At 43.5% G+C, this 15,774-nt stretch overlaps 1 protein-coding gene and 1 long non-coding RNA gene across 5 annotated transcripts in view; one reads left to right on the top strand and one right to left on the bottom strand.

The window, feature by feature from the left end:
- The first annotated feature begins 132 nt into the window (after positions 1 to 132).
- On the top strand, positions 133 to 6,015 carry LOC121280107. Of its 4 annotated transcripts, none has more exons than XR_005943540.1 (3): positions 133 to 195; positions 1,334 to 1,443; positions 4,480 to 6,015. It is a non-coding gene; the product is annotated as an uncharacterized LOC121280107 (long non-coding RNA). The 4 variants fall into 4 exon arrangements; XR_005943539.1 differs by lacking the exon at positions 133 to 195 and adding an exon at positions 287 to 535; XR_005943537.1 differs by lacking the exon at positions 133 to 195 and adding an exon at positions 291 to 505.
- Positions 6,016 to 10,638: 4,623 nt separating this feature from the next.
- Positions 10,639 to 15,774, bottom strand: part of LOC121279983 (inter-alpha-trypsin inhibitor heavy chain H3-like) — a 69,529-nt gene continuing 64,393 nt past the window's right edge. The window contains exons 20-21 of the mRNA XM_041191605.1: positions 10,889 to 11,000; positions 10,639 to 10,783 (exon numbers count right to left, since the gene is read on the bottom strand). Coding sequence (XP_041047539.1) covers positions 10,639 to 10,783; positions 10,889 to 11,000 — 257 coding nt within the window. The remainder of the gene's footprint in view (positions 10,784 to 10,888; positions 11,001 to 15,774) is intronic.

Raw genomic sequence — 15,774 nt, forward strand, 5'->3', positions numbered from 1 at the left:
TTCTACCTCCTACCCAAAATCCACAAACAGAACTATCCCAGTAGACCGATCGTGTCAGCCTGTTCCTGCCCCATGGAACTCATTTCTCGTTATCTTGACTCCCTTCTCTTTCAGTTCTGTTGAAGGGTCATGAGGACTCGAAACGTCAACTCTTATCTTCTCCGCCGATGCTGCCAGACCTGCTGAGTTTTTCAGGTAATTCTGTTTTGGTTATACTTTTAAAGAAACTGCGCAATCTGAGCAGTGAGGCCCAAAGAGTAGTCTGTATACGGAGATCAATGCTGAAATATAAATGAAATAATTGTTTTAGTTATAGCAGTGCATAAATTAACATCCTTCAGCCCGTCTCCCGTTGTTGAATTTTGTTTACCACCAATTCTCAACAATTTCTGTCCGGGGGGCGTAGGCTTACTTTGTGCGCATGCGTAGCTGCCTGCATCAAAGATGGCGCGGTTCGTCCCGGAGTTTTTCCAGACCTGCGAAAGGGCGTTCGGAGGACTGGGAGGTGAGGGCATCTCTTAACAGACGCTTTCTGGTTGGTTCTTTGGCAGCAGCAAAGTTCTTTGTTCTTTGAATATAATGTATACACAAATATTTGCACTTTAAGTGCAAAAGTTACATGCACTGTATGAAGTTTTAAATGTTAGTTTTGTACGGGGATTATTTATTTTCCACTAAGGACCTGACATGGAGCCTTAGAAGCAGCACTTTTAAAAAAGAAATCCAAGTTCCATACAATTCACACCTAATCTTTACAGTGCAGAAGGAGGCCATTCGGCTCATCCAGTCTGCACTAGCTCCCTGAAACAGCCTTTTACCTAGTCCCACTCCTGCCTTATACCTGTAACCTTGCACATTCTTTCTTTTCAGACAGCAACCCAATTCCCTTTTAATTCCATCGATCTCGAGTTGATGACACCGTTTCGGGGTTCTAATTTAGGATTTATCCACCAGTGAGGCTATGGTGCTATAAACAGTTCTTTCCATAGCTCTAACCTCATAAAATTCAAACCGGACCAACAAGCAACACAATGGTTGGGGCACCCCTGCTCCACTAACCACTTAACACTTCTCATTATTTCTTCCAACATTGGAATATTGGGTGCATACTTTTAACAGGTGGAGGATAATGAGCTTTGACTCTTACAATAGACTCCATATTTAGGTTGCTGTTGTAAACTCCACTGATGTAACCTCTAGACTTATCACCCTTTATGATTATCATATGTTTTAATCTGTTCTTCTCAAATGCTAAATTCTATTTGTAAAAATTATTGTAACTAAAGGGCAAAATAAACAGTGCTCAATGGTGTTTTGTGTTACACATCTACAGCTACAATGAAGAGGTATTGTAATGTAGAGGTTATATTCTTCGTGAGTTCTCTACACTGAAGCAGGTTCAACCCACAATGCCACGATCTCCACCATGGATAGGACAGGGAGGTAGGTTCCAAATCCATCCCAGCTGGAATGGGGATTGAACCCTGTGCTATTGGCACCAATCTGATTAACACCAGCTGTTCAGTCAACTGAGCCACCCACACCCCAAGGAGTCCAAGTTCCTGTGGTAACATACACTTTTACATGCATGTAGCCTGGAGCTATGGGTAATGGAAGAGGCTCCAATTTCTTTCCTGCTGGTGGAAATATTGAAGGATGTGGTGGGGTGGTAAGTGGGGGCTAGAGAAACTTGTTTTGAGAGGGAAGGGGTGAGGATAGAAGGGTGTTAATCTGGCTACGTTTAAATAGATTAGAATGGAAGCAGCTGAGTGCAGTCCCTTATAGCTGGATGTGTACATGAGTTAGGAAGTTTACATGGAGGAAGAGATTAAGGGAACATAAGAGGGCAGTGAAATTGGAGGAGGGGTACATGATGATGGAATTTGAAATCACTGTGCTTAAAAAGTCATTCAGTACAGAGGGTAAGAGAGGTAAACAGGATAGATCAGTGACAAAAAGCATGCAAGGCTTCGATCTTCTGTCCTGGAGGGAAAGATGCTTTCGTCTGGATGTGGAAAAATTTAATAATTTTGCTTCCAATTTCCACCTCTCCCTCATTTTCACACGGTCCATCACTGACACTTCCCTTCCCTTCCTTGACCTCTCTGTCTCAATTTCTGGTGATAGACTATCCACCAATATTCAATACAAGCCTACCGAATCCCACAGCTACCTCGACTACAGCTCCTCACCCCCCGCTTCCTGTAAGGACTCCATCCCATTTTTTCAGTTCCTTCACCTCTGTCGCATCTGTTCTGATGATGCCACTTTCAAAAACAGTTCCTCTGACATGTCTTCCTTCATCCTTAACCGAGGTTTTCCACTCACGGTGGTTGACAGGCCCCTCAACCGTATCCGGCCCATCTCCCGCACATCCGCCCTCACACCATCCTCTCCCTCCCAGAACCATGATAGGGTCTTCCTTGTCCTCACTTATCACCCCACCAGCCTCCGCGTTCAAAGGATCATCCTCCACCATTTCTGCCAACTACAGTGTGATGCCACCACCAAACACATCTTCCCTTCACCCACCCCCGGCGGCTTTCTGTAGGGATTGTTTCCTCCGGGACACACTGGTGCATTCCTCCATCACCCCCTATACCTCAACCCCCTCCCAAGGCTCTATCCCATGCAACCGCAGAAAGTGCAACACCTGCCCCTTTACTTCCCCCTTCCTCACTTCAGCACTTCACTTGCACTTCCCTCAATTTAGTCGACTGCATTCACTGCTCTCCTCTATATTGAAGAGACCAAATGCAGACTGGGTGACCGCTTTGCGGAACACCTTCGATCCGTCCGCAAGCATGACCCAGACCTCCCTGTTGCTTGCCATTTTAACACTCCACCATACTGTCATGCCCACATGTCCGTCTTTGGCTTGCTGCATTGTTCCAGTGAAGCTCAACGCAAACTGGAGGAACAGCACCTCATTTTCCGACGAGGCACTTTACAGCCTTCCGGACTTAACATTGAGTTCAACAACTTCAGATCATGAACTCTTTCTTCCATCCTCACCCCCTTTCCGATCCCCCTTTTTCCAATAATTTATAATTTTTAAATATATTTTTCTTTTCCCACCTATTTTTAAATTTGTTTGGATCTATCGTTTTATCTCCACCTTTTAGCCCATTTCGATCCCTTCCCCCCACCCCACTCCACTCCCACTAGGACCATCTGCCACTTGCTTGTCTTGCTTTCTACCCTTAATGTCACCATTAGCACATTCCTTAGATAATATCACCACCATCAACACCTCTTTGTCCTTTTGTCTATGACATCTTTGGCAATCTCTTCTTTGCCTCCACCTATCACTGGCCCTCTAATCAGCTCTACCTGTCCCCCCCACCCAGCTTATATTTCACCTCAGTTCTCTATTTCCTTAGTTCTGATGAAGTGTGATACGGACTCGAAACGTTGACTGTGTTCCTCTCTGCAGATGCTGTCAGACCTGCTGAGTTTTTCCAGCTATTTTTGTTTTTGCTTTAAAATTTCTAATGTTCATATATAGCAGATACAGACCATAGGGGGAAAGAGGAACACCTGAGAAATTGAGGTGAAGCCAGAATTGAAGGGGTTTTGAGGAAGCTTCTGAAGGTATTACAGCTAAAAAGATTTAGTGAAAGAACTCCAGAGGGTAAGTTCTGTCACCAATAGTGGAATTGAGGTAGTGGCAACAAGGACTTATTAACCATCAGGAAGGTGAATGACAAATGTTGGGGTGTACAGGTGAACAAATTGCTGAAGTAGGGTGAGTGTGTTTCATGAAGGGAAGTGAAAACAAGAAATTGGATATTTAAATCAATCTGCTGAAGTAGGAAAACTAGTGGAGCTTGGTATGAGCAGGGATAATGGGAGTGCTAACTGTGTGTGGGTGAAGATATTGGATGCACCATTCTGAATGAGTTGTAAGTTGTGGAGGGTGAAATGGAGAAGACATGCAGTACAGAAGTCAAAACAATAAAGATAAAGCTTTTGATCAGTGTTTTGATAACAGTTGCAGAGAGATTAGTAAAGTGTAATGTGATGCTTGGTAAAGAGTAAAATGGTTACCTGCTAATATAATGTTTTGAATACAAATTCATTGATAGAGATATAGGAACAGTACTATGAAGAGTGTGTTGGCTGAACAAAGAAATACAGATCAGATAGATTCAAGTAATAGAAATGCTGCAAGCATGCAAAGTTTAGTATCAGTCTAGTTTAGAATTATTTAAGGTTTGCTTACCTATTGGGGATATTGGCATTGCTTGATCTGCCACTATAACTTGCTATCCTACCTTTGAATTTGTGATATGTATTCTTTGCTTTCTAACCTGCAGCTTCAATAAGTAATTTGTAACAGATTCTCGTCATGTGTGTACTGGGGTAAATTTCAGTCAAGGTAATTGAGTTAAGCCCACTTCTGCTGTCACAAGAAGAACACGAGCATTGTATTACTTTATTTTACTCATAACTTCATTTTATCTTTTCTGCTCACAGGATGAGATTAGGATGATATATTTCAATTCTGAATCTATATCCATTCTGTGCTCATTGTTCAGGAGAATATAAACTAATTCTGGAAGAGCATGATCAGGAGGAAAGTTCGCCGGAGAAGATCTTACTGCTGGTAGTTCATTTGGAACTTCACTGAAAAATGAGGGAAACACCTTTTGATGGTCACTCGATGTTATGACTTGGTGAAACTGGGAGATTTGAACCCACTGGGATCTGGAAGTGACTCTGGCCTGTTTCCTACAAATACTGTCCTTCCTTAGGCAGTCCCTTGAGATCAAGGAGGACTTTTTTTTTCCATTCCGGTGATCTACAGATTCTGCCACATGTGGGGCAGGTGGTGCTTGAAGGGTTGGGTAGATGGGTTGTTTGGAGGTTTGTGCATTTCCTCAGACGTCTTGACTTCACCCCTGTAAGATCCCGAAGAAATCTCTCGATGTGTTTGGTGCCTTCCCAAATGAACCTTCTTCATTTCGGTTGGCCACAAACCAGGGTCTCCCATGATTTGGCAGGTATGCTTTGAGGACATCCCTAAAGCATTTCACTGTCCTCCTGAGAGTCCTGCCTCAGCTGAGTTCCAAGTAGAGCAATTGCTTCAGGAGTCTGGTGTCAGGCATATGAACAGTATGTCCCACTCAGCACACCTGGTTTTTAGTGATTAGTACAATGATTCTGGGCAAGTTGGCTTGGGAGAGGCTGCTGCTGTTGGACTGCCTTTCTTGCCACTGGATTTGGAGAATCTTGTGAAGGCACCGCTGATGGTACTTCTCCAGTGCTTTGAGGTGCCTGCTGTAGGTTGTCCAAGTCTCCAAAGCATATAGGAGCACGGGGATCACTGCTGCCTGTTAAACCCTGACCTTAATCTTGGGTTTGCGATCCTTGTATTCAAATACACTTTTCCTCCGTTGGCAGGAGGCAGAGCTGACACTTTAGAGGCGATGATGAATTGTGTCATTCATGTCTGCCTTCATTGAAAGGAGGCTCCCAAGATTTTCCAGGATCTCACCACTGATCTTAATAGATGGGGGGATGTGTTTTGCTGTGGGAGCTAGTTGAACAAGGACCTTAGTTTTCTGGGTATTTAGTGAAAGGCTCATTTTCTCATATGCTTTGGAGAATGAGTCGACAGTGACCAGGAGCTCACTTTCTGAATGAGCACATGCAAGCATCATCTGCATATCAAAGACTGGGGCTGGAATGAATTTGCTTTTGGATTGAAGGTGGCATAGATTGAACAGTTTCCTGTCTATTCTATTGATTATGCCCACGCTTTGGGTAATTTACTGGAGGCGTGGTGCTGTATTGCAGGCCAGGAAACTGGCGACTGACTGTGGACTGTTTCCTACAAAGACTGTAATCAGAAATGTATTGTAATGTACATGTATGGGGTGTGGGGTTATCAGTTGCATTAAAGCATTCATAAGGGTTAATTTTCCATAGTATGGAGTATTAGTTGCTTACTGGGTAATGTTTAATGAATGTTGTTTTTAGTTGTTACAGTAAAAGTTTTCAAGCTTGAAATCTTGTTGTGCATTTCCTTTAAATTGATCATTAGGAATCCAAATCTCTTGTTTAAAATTATCAGTTTCTACAGGGATTGTAACACAATGGATCTTTTATATCCACTGCTATCACATGCAAGATAAGTGCAACACACAAAGGAGGGCACCTAATTATCCAGCTGGATGTATAGACAAGCCATGTTCTGATAAACAGCCTGTAAATGATTTATTAAACCCATATCAATTCCAGAGGGATACTTTGATTAGGCAGCCCCCAGAAAGAATTATTCAAAGCTTTTAAAATTCATTTTATTTCTACCATGCCATATCTGCAAATTGAATTTCTTAACAGAGTGGAATGGCATTGGGTTGATTGAAAATCAATTTGTACCTCAAAAATTGTAATAAAGCTGTATGTCAGTTCAAATCTAGAGGCTGGTTCATAGTTAAGAAATACAATCATTAAGAAAGCAACGCTTCTGTGGCTTCAATTCCACTGCCTCTTTAATAAGTCTGACAATCTCTTTCTTACGTAGGAGCAGGAGGAGGCTGTTCAGCCCCTCGAGCCTACTCTGCCATTCAACTAGATCATGGCTGATGTTCCACCTCAAAGCCATTTTCCTGCATTCTCCCCATATCCCTTGATATCTTAAAAATCTAAAATTGATCTCTGTTTTGAATTTACTCAACGACTGAGCCTCCACAGCCCTCTGGGGTAGAGAATTTCCAAGATTCACCTTCCTCTGAGTAAAGAAATTCCTCCTCATCTCTATCCTAAATGGCCCATCTCTCATTCTGAAATTGGGCGTCCTGGTTTTAGAACCCCAAAGGAACAAATTAAATCACACCATGTATTCAGTTCAAGCCCTTGTACTTGAAAAGTGTGACTTGTCTGGGATTTGAACCCAGGACCTCTCATGCCCAAAGTGAGAATCATACCCCTAGACCAATGAGCTACTATGTTACTATAAGTTGCCATTGTCTCTATCTGGTCATTAGTTGCTGTCAACACAGTGTATTTCAGATGCAGTTGGAGGTGGTCTTCCATTTTAATTTATACCCTTCAATAAAAGCAGTCTCAATGGCTTCAAAATAAGTTGTGGCATAAGTTTGTCTCTCAGAGAGAAATCTGATGGCATGAATTATCCCCCTGTTGCAGAACTTGCCTGAGTTTTATTCCATTGAAATCATTGAAGCACATTGTATGAAGAACAGGCAATCATTGTACCAGATTAATGTCAGGGTGCCGGAACTGTTTCATCTGTACATCGTTTAAACCAGTATGATACAGACCTACAACTTCTTATGTCATGTTTGAAGGCATGAATTAAACCAACATGCAGGTTCCTTTGGTAGTAAATACACCATTTTATTTGCTGCTGAGCAATTGTTTGTGGATTTCCCATCATTACAGTCACAACTAAGATTTGTTAACCGTGAAAAAATAACCTCAGCATGATTCAAGCCTGAGTGGTTTTAAACAACAAGTGTTACAATAAAAGACCAGGGGCTAAATTTAGAGGAGCCTCCAGAGTGGACAATATTGTGGGTGATGGGAGATTTGGGCTGGGGTATCCACATCTGATTCCTGGTATTGGGAAGATTGTTCCCAATTTAATCAACGGGAAAGCCCAACGTGGGACTTCCACCCGCTGGTGGAGGGATGCCAATTAGGCTCATAAATGAGGCACTTAAAGCCAATTATCCCTGAGCGCTCAAGAATTTAACGTTGGCTTGGGGATTTAATGGGACTTGCATGGGTCTCCTGCGGCAGCACCAAGGCTGCTGAGCAAACCCTGTTGGGCTTGCCTGTGGCCTTGTGGTAGGGGGGTGGTGGGGGGATTCCCTCATTGAAAGGCGAATGCCTGATCGCAGACCCTGGCATCAGAAAGGGGATGGGGAAGCAATGGGGAGGTGCCAGCACGTGATTGTCCAGCAGCTCTTGGGGCGGTATTTCTGCCCTCTGGGTGTCTTAGTCACCTGGAAGACCCGATGCTGGCCAGTTAAGTGTCTGAGTGCAGTTAAATAATGTCAGACCTCCCCCAGAGAAGTGATGTGGGGCTTCCACCAGTTCTCCAACTGGTTGGGGGGAGGTGGATATCTGTATTGCTGGCACTAAATTCTGCCCCAGGAATTAATATAACCTGTTTCTGCCATGAAATCCAAGCTGAGGAGTCTTGTTAAAACCTTTGTGGGTTATTGTTAAAGTGAAAGGACTTCCAGCTGTCCATGAGAGCACTCTAACTTCAGGTGAAGGGGGTGGGAGGGCCAGTTCTTACCCTTATACTATTTGGCTACCTCAGGGTGCACAGACACTTGGTGGTATCCCACCAAGCTGACTCCATGCTTGAGGTGTTTACACCATGTCCTGATCTTTTCGGCTGCAACCTCTGTCACGCAAGTTTTGTTTATAGCACTAATGTATAGGCCGATCTTTATCTGCATGTGGTCTTCAGGCCTTCATAGTTCTGAATGCTTTAGATGTACAAACAGTATGTTGTGTCTTTGGAAACTTGATATCACGCTTCAACTTGTTTTGTTGACACAGAAACAAAAAGATTACAAATTTTTCCATATTTGATTTATCATTTAAACCATTTGAAAATATTCTGAAAGCCATAAAGGAGATGAGGGCCTGATATAGATTATTTGGCAGGAATTATCACTTACCACATGGTTAAAACTTCTCTTATTCCTGAATGTACTTGCCCTAACTTTAGTGTTTAGTGGATAGCGAGTGGGTGAGTGAACTATATATCATGTGAGACATATCTCCCTACCTATGCTTGTTGATCTCTGCAGCTACCTGTCATGTATGAACTTGATGCAGAATCCTCATTACTTCAGCTCGAAAAGGCCATTGCCTTCCAAGCAGCAAGGAAAGCACCTGGAAAGGATGGAATACCAGCTCAGCTATCCCTGCTGCCATACCTTACCAGAAGGGAAAAAACAGTTTGGACCAGTACTCATTTCCTAGCTTTACTGGTGTTCCACTTTAAGTATACAAGACCAGTTCAGAGCAGTATTCTTATTTCCCAGTTTTTACTTTTTTTTTCTTCTTCTGGGTCCATGACACTACCTCCTCTGCTAGAGTGAAGGAGGCCCACAGGATATTTATGACACAAATGTCATCACGTTATACAAGAACAAGGTGATCGAGGGGATTGCAACAACTACTGAGACATCTCACTCCTCAGTGTCTCTAGGAAGGCCTTTGCCAGAGTCATTCTAATGAGGTAAAAACAAAAAAACTGCGGATGCTGGAAATCCAAAACAAAAACAGAATTACCTGGAAAAACTCAGCAGGTCTGGCAGCATCGGCGGCTGCCAGACCTGCTGAGTTTTTCCAGGTAATTCTGTTTTTGTTTTTTCATTCTAATGAGGCTCCATCAACTAACCAACAAGTATACCCAGAGACACAATGTGACTTCAGAGCAGGCTGATCCATGGTAGACATGACCTTGTCCCTATGTCAGCTTTAAGACAAGTGTAGAGAGCAGTAAGCATCACTCTGCCTTGCTTATGTGGATCTCACAAAAAACATTTGACACCATTAACAGGAGGGGCCTCTGCCAGTTACTAGAAAGAACTGGCTGTCCTCTCAAGCTCGCAGTCTTCTACAGGCCTCCTATGATAACGTGCATGGCACCATTCAGTCTGACAGCTCTACCTCTGCTTCTTTTGAGATCAAGAATGGGGAGAAACAGGTCTTCATCTTAGCCCCTACTCTGTTTGGTATATTTTCCTCTGCCCTACTGACCTTCGCTTCCTTGTGGATGTGGAAAGAATGTGTCTTCACACATGATCAGATGGGAAACTTCTCAACCCATCACGACTGAGAGCCAAGAGACGGGAAGACTGATGTTGAGAAACCGTGCGGCGACAGAGGAAATTGAGATCACTAATAAGGCAATTATCAGGCATTTTCACTGGATATTTAAAATTATGCTGAGGATGCGAGTGCACATCAGAAAGTCCAAGCAACTTGACAGTTACAGCCAATCTTTACATGGCAAAAATGGCAAGATAGCAATCATCTGAGGGCACAGGCTTGCCACTGTATCAGTCTCACTTGGAGAATGCTATCATAGAGATTTCTCGGGTTAAGGAGCTCTCTAGCACCATCAACCTCATCTCTATTTCATCGCATCGCTCCCTCATGTCCCAGAATCTTCAGCACGCTCACTGTCTCCACAGTGAAGTCTGCTGACCAGGTGCTGATTGACCCTCCCACCTCCTCAGCCCACCTGCTATCCCTAATTGGACAGTGATCTTGGAGGAGGGTTTTCAATTGACAGTGAAATTGCAGATGAAGTCCCTCTGCTGCCATGAGGAGGGTCGGAATCTGAAAATGTTCCCGATGCCTGAACATTTTCAGAGTCTGGAAAATTCAGCCCACTGGGTCAGCATTAGAGCTCACCTTAAAACACCTGGTTCCACTCTTTAACACACACAAACCAAATATAGTCATTTTACATTGGCAGTTTTCATTATAAATGAACATAGAAATTTATAATTGAAGAGACAGCAAGTGCTTGTAGATGTGATTTTTAACCTATATGCAATTGACATATAAAATGATTGAACAATGAAGCCATGCAAGGAATACTAAAGGGATAAACTTTCATCATCTGGTCTTAGGTTATGGATATATCGAGTCAAATAAAGAAGAAACAATGTAGTCAGTGGGAATTCCATCAATAAATCCTTTCCCGTTGTAGTGAACAAACCAGCATGGGAGATTGGTACCACGCTTTGGATCAAATCTGTAATCTTTCTGGTACCCCCTAAAATTAAAATCAGCAATAAAATGCACGTAAGAAATGTACAGAAAAATTATAACTATTAAATATTACATGTCAAAAGCATTAACACTATCTTAGTAACATTACCTTGTAACTCTAAGTTTGTGACCTTTAACAATCATTGTTGCATCAGATTTGCCTTGATCTAAGCCGGGGCGAATGTTATATATCTCAGCATTTACTTCTTGGTAAAACTGGCCTGTGTCAAAATAAAGATAAATTAATTTTACTGGAAAGTCACAAATACAGTAGTGTAGTGCAGGATATGCAAGAAGAATAAAGAAAACATATTTCATTCTACTAATGAGGGTGACGTAATGGTTTATACGAGATGAATGAGTTTAAAAGCTGTTGCTAAATGTTGTGGTTAAACTGTTATGAAAGTCAACTTATCTTGACCTTAGGAGTATAGGAACTTCAACTGCTGATGGACCTCAGCTTTTGTGCATGCGCAGACTAGGAGTGGGCTACACCTGTGCATGAAGAAAACAATGGCACAAAAACCTTGATCATGTGACTGGGCAGAGTGCCATAAATGACTATTATCCCAGGCAAGGGACAGGGAGAGGTCCCAAATGAAGGGTCCCACACAGGAACAGGAAGTAGTCCCAGTTAAGTTACAAGTAGCTAAAGGGCTGCAGTTAGCAGGCTTTAAGTGAAGATGGCTCAGGAGAAGATCTGGTAATTAAAGAGGACTGGGGAGAAGCCCTGATGATCCAAGAACGCAGCTGAAGTTTGGTGACTCTGTGTTGTAGGCCACTGGAGTGAAGGTATCCCTTTGGAACAGTGCTATTCTGCTTGTTGCAGCTGCAGAGCTGAAGTTGTGCTTGTGAGTTGGTGCTTGAGTGTATACTTAGGAATCCAAGGGAATGGAGTCTTGGGAGACAAGATTGAAATCCTGCGAGGGAGGCTGTCATTGAAGCCAAGCGAGTTGGAGCGACTTGTGGAGAGAATTCCAAGGCGAGATCTTCAAAAGTAAAGGCTGGAATTCCTCATGAGAGAGACGAAGTTTCAGTGAGATTAGTTTACTCACAGTATTTACTGATGTCTGTTGGGTTGTTGAGAAATCTGTGGACCCTGTCTTGGTTGCAGTTGCTATTTAGTGTGCAGTGTGCTGTGTTTGACCACAGTTTGCTTGTTAATTCATCTGTTCCTCATATTTACCCTGAGTATGAGATAGATATTATAAATTGTTTTATCTTTCTGACCTTGTGTAGTAAAGTTTATTTTTGTTTGTTCAAAACCCTGTGGAATCTTGTAGCTTTATTCACTTAGCAAGTATCTTCAATCTCAGACTGTCTACTTTAAACAACACATTATTGGTCCCCAGCTGGATCTTACCAAAAATTGAGGGTCTGCTCTGGGATCAGAACTTAAATTGGGGGCTCATCCAAGATTTTGAACCTACAAATACAAGTGCTGGTACTTGCTGAGGTTAAGCCTGATAAGATTTCAACAGTGAATTTTATTAAGTGATCGAAAAGCAGAATGACTTTGTCAATTACTACTACTTTTCTGGAGTGGGAAGGTTTTCACCACTAACTGAGGCTAGGTTAATTGCATTAATAGAAGAGCTAGAGTTGAATGCAGGGGCTAAGAAAGCAGGCATAATTGAAGTAATAACAGGGATTGAAAAAAGGAAAAGTTGATCCAGATAGCAATTCAGTTGAGTTAGCTAGAATTCAGTTGCAGATGGTGCAGCTTGAGGCAGAAAGAGAGAAATGAAAAAGCTTGAACTTGAAAAAGGAAAGAAACAGATATGAAAGCTTGAACTTGTATTTCAGAGGGAGAAGTTAGCAAAGTTAGCCAGTGATGAATGATGTTGGACAATTAAACAGCTTACTGGAGGAGGAGGCTCCACAAATATCACCATTCTCAATGATGGGGGAGCCCATCACATCAGTGCAAAAGATCAGGCTGAAGCATTTGCAACAATCTTAAGACAGAAGTGCAGAGTGGATGATCCATCTCGGCCTCCTCTGGAGGTCCCCAGCAAAACAGATGCCAGTCTTCAGCCAACTTGAATCACTGCACATGATTTTTTTAAATATTCAGTTATGGGATTTGGGCTTTGTTGGCTAGGCCAGCATTTATTGGCCATCCCTAATTGCCCTTGAGAATGTGGTGATGAGCTGCCTTCTTGAATCATTGAAGTTTATGTGGTGTAGGTACACCCACAATGCTGTTAGGGAGGGAATTCCAAGATTTTGACCTAGTGACAGTGAAGGAACGCCGATATATTTCCAAGTCAGGATGGTGAGTGGCTCCCAGGGAAACTCCCAGGTGGTGGTGTTCCGATGTATCTGCTGCCCTTGTTCTTCTAGAAGGTAGTGGTCATGAGTGTGGAAGATGCTGCCTAACGAGCCTTGGTGAGTTTGTGCTGTGCAACTTGTAGATGGCACACACAGCTGCCACTGTTCGTCGTGGTGGAGGGAGTGCATGTTTGTGGAAGGGATGCCAATCAAGAGGACTACTTTGTCCTGGACAGTGTCAAGCTTCTTGAGTGTTGTTGAAGCTGCACTCATTCAGATAAGTGGAGAGTATTCCATCACACTCCTGGCTTGTGACTTGTAGATGGTGGACAGGCTTTGGGGAATCAGGAAGTGACTTACTCGCCACAGGGTTCCAAGCCTCTGACCTGCTCTTCTAGCCACAGTATTTATATGGCTAGTCCATTTCAGTTTCTGGTCAATGGTAACCCCCAGGATGTTGGTATTGGGGGATTCAGTGATGGTAATGCCATTGAACGTCAAGGGCCGATGGTTAGATTCTCTCTTGTTGGAAATGGTCATTGCCTGGCACATGTGTAGCGTGAATGTTAATTGCCGCTTGTCAGCCCAAGCCTGGATATCGTCCAGGTCTTGCTGCATTTGGACATGGACTGCTTTGGTATCTGAGGAGTTGCAAATGGTACTGAACATTGTGCAATCATCAGCGAACATCCCCACTTCTGATCTTATGATGGAAGGAAGGTCATTGATGATGCAGCTGAAGTTGTTTGGGCCTGGCACACCACCCTAAGGAACACTTGCAGTGATCTCCTGGAACTGAGATGATTGACCTCCAACAACCACAAATATCTTCCTTTGTGCTAGATATGACTCCAAACAGCAGAAAGTTTCCCTTGATTCCCATTGATTCCAGTTTTGCTAGGGCTCCTTGATGCCACACTCAATCAAATACTGCCTTGATGTCAAGGGCAGTCACTCTCACCTCACCTCTGGAGTTCAGCTCTTTTGTCCATGTTTGAACCAAGACTGTAATGAGGTCAGAAGCTGAGTGACCCTGGTGGAACCCAAACTGAGTGTCAGTGTGCAAGTGATTGCTAGGCAATTGCTGCTTGATAGCACTATTGATGACTCCTTCCATCGCATTACTGATGATCGATAGTAGACTGATGGGGCGGTATTGGCCGGGTTGGATTTGTCCTGCTTTTTGTGTACAGGACATATCTGGACAATTTCCTACATTGCCGGATAGATGCCAGTATTGTAGCTGTGTGGAACAGCTTGGCTAAGGGTGTGGCAAGTTCTCTACACAAAAACAATAGCGCTTTTAAGGAGCACTTGGATAGCAATAACCTGCTCACTGACGCTCAATTTGGGTTCCGCCAAGGCCGCTTGGCTCCTGCCTCAAGACAGCCTTGGTTCACACATGGACAGAAGAGTTGAACACCAGAGATGAGGTGAGGTGAGAGTGACTGCCCTTGACAGTAAAACAGCATTTGACCAAGTGTGGCATCCAGGAGCCCTTAGCAAAACTGGGGTTAATGGGAAACGGGGAAAACTCTCCACTTGTTGGAGTCATGCTAGCACAAAGGAAGATGTTTGTGGTTGTTGGAGGTCAATCATCTCAGTTCCAGGACATCGCTGCAGGAGTTCCTCAGGATAGTGTCCTAGGCCCAACCATCTTCAGCTGCTTCATCAATGACCTTCCTGCCATCATAAGGTCAGAAGTGGGGATGTTCACTGATAATTGCATGATGTTCAGAACCATTCACAACTCCTCAGATACTGAAGCAGTCCATGTCCAAATGCAGTAAGACCTGGACAATATCCAGGCTTGGGATGACAAGTGGCAAGTAACATTCGTACCACACAAGTGCCCAGGTAATGACCATCTCCAACAAGAGAGAGTCTAACCATCTCCCCTTGACATTCAAAGGTATTACCATTGCTGAATAACCCAGTATTAACATCTTGAAGGTTTGCATTGACCAAAAACTGAACTGGACTAGCCATATAAATACTGTGGCTACAAGAGCAGGTCAGAGGCTTGGAACCCTGTGGCGAGTAAATCACTTCCTGATTCCCCAAAGCCTGTCCACCATCTACAAGGCACAAGACAGGAGTGTGCTGGAATACTCTCTCATTGCCTGGATGAGCGCAGCTCCAACAACACTCAAGAAGCTTGACACATCAGGACAAAGCAACCCACTTGATTGGCAATCCATCCTCAAACATTCACTCCCTCCTCCACCGACATACAGTGGCAGCAGTGTGTACCATCTACAAGATGCACTGCACAACTCACCAAGGCTTCTTAAACAGCACTTTCCAAACCCATGACCACCAGCATTTAGAAGGACAAGGGTAGCAGACAGATGGGAACACCACCACCTGCAAGTTCCCTTCCGAGCCACTCACAATCCTGACTTGGAAATACATCATCGTTCTTTCACTGTTGCTGGGTCAAAATCCTGGAACTCCCTCCCTAACAGCACCATGGGTGTGCCTATACCACATGGACTGCAGCGATTCAAGGAAGCTCATCACCATCTTCTCAAGGGCAATTGGGGATAGGCAATAAACGCTGGCCTAGCCAGCGATGCCCACATCCCATGAATGAATTAAACAAAAGAAAAAGTGAAAGACATAGAAATGCCAAAGCTTGAAATTCAAAGAGAGAAAGAAATAAGATTGCATGAACTGGCTTGAGAAAAGCTAGGTTACAGGGTGAAAGAGAGTCTCGAA

This window comes from Carcharodon carcharias, chromosome 7 (genome assembly GCF_017639515.1).
Source record: "Carcharodon carcharias isolate sCarCar2 chromosome 7, sCarCar2.pri, whole genome shotgun sequence".
Classification (NCBI taxonomy): Eukaryota; Metazoa; Chordata; class Chondrichthyes; order Lamniformes; family Lamnidae; genus Carcharodon; species Carcharodon carcharias.